We start from the raw sequence: 8104 nt of genomic DNA, 5'->3' as shown, positions 1-8104 counted from the left end.
CATATAGATACAGGGTAACTTACTTCTTACCCTTGCTGTATATATTTGGATAAATAATTAATATCTCTATAGTCAAAATTGAATTGAGCGATTAAAATAATGTCACTGAAACTAAAGTAATCATATTAGAAATGAATTATTTCACATTGACTGAATTTTTTGTCTTATTTTTTGTAGTAGATTCCTCTGTCACCTCTAATGAAGATCTCCAGCTCAGCACATCTCTGGATCTCAGCATTTACACAGAAGAACATGAGACTTGTTCAAGTGATGAGTTTTCTGTCGATGCTGATGAGGAGGAGGTGATGAAGGAAGCGGAGGAGAACAAAGAGATGGAGAAAGTGGAGGAGAAGAAAGAGATGGAGAAAGTGGAGGATAAGAAAGAGATGGAGAAAGTGAAAAATAAGAAAGAGATGGAGAAAGTGGAGGAGAAGAAAGAGATGGAGAAAGTGGAGGATAAGAAAGAGATGGAGAAAGTGGAGGATAAGACAGAGATGGAGAAAGTGGAAAATAAGAAAGAGATGGAGAAAGTGGAGGAGAAGAAAGAGATAGAGAAAGTGGAAAATAAGAAAGAGATGGAGAAAGTGGAAAATAAGAAAGAGATGGAGAAAGTGGAGGATAAGAAGGAGAGCAAGAAGTGGTGGAGAAAGAGTGAAGCTCCTAAAGCTGAAGAACAGAAGAAGGGAGCTGCTGAACAGCAGAAGTGTGAAGCTCATCAGCATGTAAAACACCAAGCTCCATTTGGTATCCACTCCATGCGGATACCAAGATCCAGTGATGGTAAAGGACCTGATCATGTTACATTCATTAGTTCTTTCTTTAGTTCATTAAAGCTCTGTATATGAGAAAGATGTCTGATTTATACCCTGAAAAAAGAGATTCATTGGAAATGTATGTCAATTTTTGACTGTCTAGAAATTAATAAAAAATTCTCGACAAAAATTCCCTCATTATTCTGGCATTTAGCAAATGTAAATCATTTAGGTAATCCTAACAGACCTAAAATAGTAAACGTTTAGTGTGATTTACCATCAGACATTTTTTAAAAATGGCTATGTTTTTTTTTAGAGTATGTAAACTTCTGGTTTCAACTGTATATATTAAGTACTGACATAACAGATATCCATCCGAGCTTATTAACACATCTTCCTCTTTTAAAGAGAAGTGTTCAATTATCTGAAACATCCCATTAACTGCATTTTGATCTGTTTTCAGACTACATCTTCAGCCACTATCAGCTTGGTAGAGAACTGGGAGCTGGTGGATTTGGTGTGGTGTATCAAGCGAAGCGTTTGGAGGACAATCTCAGAGTAAGTACAACAAAAAATCTGTTGAAAAACTGCTGTTGCTTTGTCTTATCCTGATCCTTTTTGTTGTGCTTCACAATTAGTCTAATGTTTGTGTTTTGTTGATTAGGTGGCAGTGAAATACGTCAACAAGACTGACGATGACTGGGAAATGTATTACGTAAGTATGAGGCACTGTATGTTTTCACCTCTTGCACTGTTAAAAGCGATTAGTTACTTTAAATAAGTGAGTAAATCTGTTGCCTTTAAAGCAACGAGTTGATTTAAATTAAGTCAGTAAACGCATTGACTTAACTTTATTAATTATAGCACATAGTGTGTTTACTTACTAATTTTAAGTCAACGACGACTTTTTAAAATTTTAAGTAATGTCAACTAATCGCTTATTACAGTGTGTTAACATCTCATACAACACAACAATACAAACTTACTTGCAAAACAACTTACATCTTAAAATACTAATAAACAATGGTCTATCTTTTAGCATCCAGAGAGAAGGAAACTTCCATTGGAGATCGTCCTCACGCTGATGGCGAATAAAGGGGGCAGTCAGCCGGAGATCATCCAGCTGCTGGACTGGAAGGATTACAGTGACCATTTCGTCATGATCTTCGAGTATCCCGCTCCCTGTCAGGATCTGGAAGACTTCGTGGAGGATCGCGGTGGTAAAATCACTGAGGGTTTGGCTAAGATAATCATGAGGCAGGTGATTCAGGCTGTGCTCGTGTGCTGCCAGCGCAATGTTTTTCATCGCGACATCAAACCCTCCAACCTCCTCATCAACACCAGGACGCTCGAGGTCAAACTAATTGACTTTGGGTGCGGTGACATTTTGAGGGACTCCTACTACAGGTCCTACTGTGGTATGTACAGTACATCATTATCTGCAGTTTAAAGAAATAGTTCAAGCACAAATGAAAATCTGTTTACTCACCCTCAAGTGGTTCCAAATCTTTACCAGTTTCTTTCTTCTATAGTAGATATTTTGAAGAAGGTTTAAAACCTGTAACTATGGGGTGTATGCGGAGCTAGTGTTTCTTTCCATACTGATAAACTTCGGGTGAACGGTAATGTGACTTTCTCCATTTTATACGGTTCCTCATACAGCATCGATGTTGTAATGTAATTACAATACAATCAGTTGAATAGACTTTGGCCTTCATTTAGTTGCTCAAGTGTAAAACGAGACAAAAAAACGTTTATTCGCACATGCCGGTCAGAATCGGCAGACTAGCGCATAAGCTCCATTGAATATACTGGGGTAAAATAAATGTTCATATTTTAATGTAATTTAATGCAGTGTTTCTTGTACAAACTGAGGCCCACTTTATATCAAATATCACTCAGCCAGTGGAGATCGCTGATTTTTAAAGAAAACAGATCTTAAACGCACCGATTTTGCAATGGCATACAGTACAGCATAAGTGCTTAACCCAGGTTACTGACAAATTAAAAGTCCTTTAGCATACATCGGCATATACCCTATTAACATCCATAGTAGGAAAAACAAATACTATGGAGATCAATGGTTACAGGTTTCAAGCTTTCTTTAAAATATTTTCTGTTGTGTTTAACAAAGAAAGAAATTCACACCAGTTTGGAACAAGTGAAGTGTGAGTAAATGAGTTTTCAGTTTCTGGTGAACTCTACCAGCAGGCACAGGACATCAGTATGACGTCAGATTGACATTGTACCCCAACGTCATGCGACATTGCATTTTGGTCAATTTCCAACGCAACTTTAAAATAACCAAATATTAGACGTTGTGTGGATGTTATCACTATGACATCTATCAGATGTTGAATTTTGGTTGCTATACCTGATGAATAAATAACAGTATTTGACATCAATATGACGTTGGATTAAGATGTTGGATTTTGGTCACTTTCTAACAACCTAAAATCAACCAAATATCAACGTCATTATTGGACGTCGATATAACGTTCATTGAATTTTGTTCACCCAACATCACAACCTAAATCTAACCTCATATTAATGTCTTATGGCGTGTGCCTGCTGGGATACCATTAAACTTAATAGTAATGATTATTGTTATTTATTTTAGTACACACTTTTTTGTTTAATTTGGACAAATATGAATTTCAGACTGTTATGAATCCAATAATGATTTCAATTATTTCTAGTGTTTGAATGCATGCAGTAATACTGCAGCTATGCTAACTTGGCTAACCCAAAACAATGTCTTTTTTTTTAAAGGTACAATATTGTACATTCCACCCGAGTACCTCTTCCATGGGGAATACCACGCCAATCCTGCCACAGTGTGGTCTCTGGGGATTCTGCTGTTCAGAATGGTGAGCGGAAGATATCCGTTCATCTTCACATTGCTGTGGATCCGGTGGAAAATCTGGCGCAAAAGACACCTGTCAAAGGGTAAGATCATCACCTCAAACATAGAGCCATACTGAGGCCATAACACATAGAAGACCTTATATAAAGATGGAAATTTTGAATATTAAGGTTTAATCTGAAGTTTACTGCTTTTTTTTATCAAACGTCCCTCTTATCTTTCATTTACAGAACTGCTCCAACTTCTCCATGAGCTCCTCGTGATAAACCCAGAGAAACGGATTGATTTGAAGGACATCCTTTCCCACAGCTGGTTTACGGTACTGAACTTATCAGCATCTCAACAATAATTCATACATTCGTTGAATGTTCTACCAAATTAAATATTTGTCTAACACATTTAAACATGTATTTATTTGTGTTTTGTTTCAGGAAAACGAATAAGACCAATCAAGAGTAGAGTTTCTCTTCAGATTGACGTCTTTTGGGCTGAATGAACGACATCTTGCTACATCCACAGCACTTGCACTTTTTAAAACATTTTCTACTTGTGTATTTTGTATATACTGTATGTAATTTATTGTCTTGTAATATATTGTGTCCATGTTATGCTTGTCCAAGACAAATGTAATAAATGAAGAAAAGAATCATTATTGTGTAATAGTGATAGTTATTATCAGATAATTATCAGATATTGAGCATTAAAGTGTGCATAGTGCACCCAAAAATGACAAATCTGTCTTTAATTTCTCCCCCTCTTTCTATTCCAAACCTGTAAGACTGACTGTTCATTTGAGAAACACACATTAATGTATTACCGAGATGAAATCTGAGAGCTCTCTATAGACAGAAATGATCCTGAAACATTCAAAAACATTCAAAAATTACCAAGAAAAATCATCAAAACAGTCCAGGAAACATTTGTGAATCAACTGTAATTTTCTGAAGCTACTAGAAAACTTTTGTGCGCACAAAAATAGTGTTTATTTCCTCAACAATAATAACTAAACTAAAATGCAGCCAAACTGATGCTGTCAAAAACAGGTCTGATTTATCACATTTGCATAGAAACACAATATATCAGGGTTCATACGGTCATGGAAAACCTGGAAAAGTCATGGAATTTTGACATGGCATTTTCCAGGCCTGAAAAAGTTTTAGAAAAACAGAAAAACCTACAAAGTTTTGGAAAAGTCATGGAAATTAGTTTAACAAATATCTGTATACTTGAATTGAATTGGGGCAGCACGATATTGGAAAAATCTGACATTATCAGATTTTGTACTTCTGTGATATATATTGCGATGTGACTATAATTTCACCAGATGATTTAACAAGTTTATTTGGATTGATTATTTGGATTTTGTAGGAGAGTGAATCTCGAATAATATATAACAAATAAATGACAAGCATAGATAAATAAAATTGAGTAAAGATAAAAGTGAATTATAGTTTTCAGATATTCACTATTCTGGTACAGATATTGAATAATCAACACTGTATAGTCTTCATTATATATTATTTAATCTTTATTAAAGTTACAAAAAATGTCTTGTGGCCGGATGTTTTAAAATTTGAAATATTGAAATGTTCACACAGTCACAGGCCTTAAAGGGACAGTTCACTCAAAGATTAAAATGTACTCACTATTTACTCACACTACACTTGATTCAATACTATAGCAGTTATTAAATTATATTCTTTTTGTGTTCATTTAAAAAAGAAAACTCATAAATGTTTGAAACAAGTGAAGGTGTAATGAAAATTTTAAGGAATTGTTGAGTGAACTATCTCTTTAAAAATATATCTATACTCTATATTAAACTGTATATAATCTCAACATTGCAAATCCTGCGATGTGACTATATTGCGGATGCACACATTACGATATGAATAATATATTGTGCAGCTCTAACTTGAATATAGGTTGGTTGTCTTTACTTCTTTTTTGTCCTTGGCCAAAGCCTTGCTCTTACATTGTTACTGCTGTGTAAGCATTATCAAAATCAATTTTAAATAGATGTAAATAAAAATGTAAACAAAATAGATTGTTGCGTGTTATATGAAATGCTGTAATACATTTGAATGTCATTGTTTTTCTTATTATTTACCATGTATATGTAGACGTCACATTACATGAAACATTACGTCATGAAAATGTTGTTGAAAGTTCTGGAAAAGTCTTAATTTTCTTATGTCCATGTAAAGCTATACTCAATCAGGCCAACACTCATCCAATCACTTACAATATGTTTCAAGAAAAGTTTTAAGAAACATTTGTTTATTAACTCTATTTACTTATTAATGTGGTTTAATTATCTTCTTTACAATAACATTTGTTTTTAATGTTTTTTTAAAGGTTTTAACTTGAAATGTTATTCATTATGGTCTTAAAAAGGTCTTATTTAATTTGATAGAACCTGTAGAAACCCTGTTACAGTTGACCAGAACATGATTTGTAGAGTCTCTCCTAAATTTATGTGAAAATATATCATTGACATGTGTTTTTAAGGCCTGTGACTCTGCATTTCAAGAGAGTTTAAAATATTTGACCTCAAATTTTTGTTGTTTCTAGTCCAAATATCTGCAGAAAAACTCTTAATTTTGACTTATTTTGACTCTTAAATTTGACCTGCTCTAAGATTTTTTTAGGACAAGAAACGAGAAAAAGCATAGTTAGAAAAGCATTTTTTGACATTATTCAATGTCTATACCTGAATACTGTTAAGACTTCTCAAAAAACCATCAAATATAGCTATTCAAACCATCTTGTGACACTGTTTATCGCAATAATTATCACAGAAAAGTAAAATATCGAAATATCAGATGTTACCAATATCGTGCAGCCCTATTAGAAACCTTCTGAAAAGTGAACGTACACCAGGATACTTATTACTTATTATACAGAATACTTATTTATTTATTTATGATTAAGTATGGCTCATGTCATTCAGTTAAGTCAATATATAAGTTAAATATGTTTAGTTAGAGTTACTGTGCACACGAAGCATGGGAAGTGCTTTTAGTCTTAGATTTAGCATTTAGTCAGTGCTTTAGCATTCTTACTAGTTTGGAACAACATGTGGGCAAATAATTATTGACAGAATTTGTGGGTGAACTATAAAGTCCAGTGCTTATTTATGTCATTTTTGTAATTGACATATAGCTTATGTTAAACATACTGTGTATGTGTATAATGTGTATGTTGCACTAATAAACTGTCAAAAAAATTGTCATTGTTTATTTGCTGTTCTCTTACATGCTTAAGTAAATGTATTTAGTTGAATAGTCAACATTGAATGTGGAAAAAAAAGAGACTAGAACAAGAACGGGTCTCCTTCAATACAGATTCTGTATTTGGGATGAATTAATTTTTACATTTATAGTGTCAGTGTTATCAAGGCTTCAGCTGTGTATTGCACATCCTCAAATTATAAATATATATGAATAAATATATATGAAACAGAATATGAATAGGATTTTGGAAGCATTTTTTTGTAATGCTGCCTCTGTAAAAGGGTAAAAAAGAAAATTATAAATATCCATACATTTTTAAGACCAAAAATAACCATATTTATTACCAAATATTATTAAGTATTCCATTTATATTTCTGTTAATCCAACAAAGAACGAAAAATAGATTTATTCCTATTTTTTTATACCTGCGTTATTGTATTAAAAAGTCATCTTATTATTAATATTACTACTTCTGCAAAGAATTTTGTAAAAACAAACAAGCAAAAAACAACAACTATGGATTTATACTGAGTCTGATTTTGAGAGTATACTGTAGGAAACTGAAAACTTAAGTACCTTCTTAATATTTATGGTGCACAATTAAGGCTGCAGTGGGTCTCTAATATCAGGCTTGTATGTAAATGAAAATGTTAAGTTACAGCAGATGAATTTGCTTCGAGCACAGCATCGATGAACATCCATAAATATGTGATATACCAAATCTGCATAATCTAAAATATCTCAAATAAGTCTTATATTGATTGCTATTGATGCACTACTTTTTGTTAAACCTTTGTGATTTCAGAGCTCCCCATTTCACAACATTATTTGCTTGTAGGGCTGATTGTGGAGTTTCCAAATACAGTGGAATAACTGAAAGTTTCACTGCGAATAAACATCAGTTCATGTGACTGCAAAAAGATTCAAAGCAATAAACCTCAAATTAAACCACAGACCAAACAATACAGTTCAATCCGATATAGGACAAACTTGCTTATTACACTTGATTCATTAAAAACTGGTACATTTTTACCACACACATGCACGTACACACAATATCTGCATTAAAGAATGCTAGCATATTTATTATAAAGAATGCATTGTATGAGGTATTTTATGTAGGTCTATAATAATGTTAAAGATTGGCCATTTTGTTCAATCCTTAAAATCATTTTTGGAAGAATGTAAAAAACAAACAAACATCAAAACAAAAATATTTAAATGAGTGCGGATCACTGCAAAGTTCTACG

The 8104-nt window shown here is 33.2% G+C and overlaps 1 protein-coding gene across 1 annotated transcript; it reads left to right on the top strand.

Annotated features, from left to right (window-relative positions):
* The first annotated feature begins 638 nt into the window (after positions 1-638).
* Positions 639-4214, top strand: LOC130246130 (serine/threonine-protein kinase pim-1-like). Its single transcript, XM_056479003.1, has 7 exons — positions 639-780; positions 1216-1310; positions 1417-1467; positions 1792-2170; positions 3525-3701; positions 3849-3937; positions 4050-4214. The coding sequence occupies exons 1-7, from the start codon at positions 756-758 to the stop codon at positions 4059-4061; spliced, it is 828 nt and encodes a 275-aa protein (XP_056334978.1). The 5' UTR covers positions 639-755; the 3' UTR covers positions 4062-4214.
* The last annotated feature ends 3890 nt before the right edge of the window (positions 4215-8104 follow it).

Source organism: Danio aesculapii, chromosome 18 (genome assembly GCF_903798145.1).
Source record: "Danio aesculapii chromosome 18, fDanAes4.1, whole genome shotgun sequence".
NCBI classification, from domain to species: Eukaryota; Metazoa; Chordata; class Actinopteri; order Cypriniformes; family Danionidae; genus Danio; species Danio aesculapii.
This window is presented reverse-complemented; position numbering and strand designations above follow the sequence as displayed.

Bases quoted from the DNA above. Each gene is read 5' to 3' on its own strand.
- LOC130246130 (XM_056479003.1), top strand. From the start codon at position 756: ATGCGGATACCAAGATCCAGTGATG. The intron at 1,311-1,416 runs GTAAGTACAACA...TTTGTTGATTAG, and splicing joins GTTTGGAGGACAATCTCAGA to GTGGCAGTGAAATACGTCAA. The intron at 1,468-1,791 runs GTAAGTATGAGG...TCTATCTTTTAG, and splicing joins ATGACTGGGAAATGTATTAC to CATCCAGAGAGAAGGAAACT.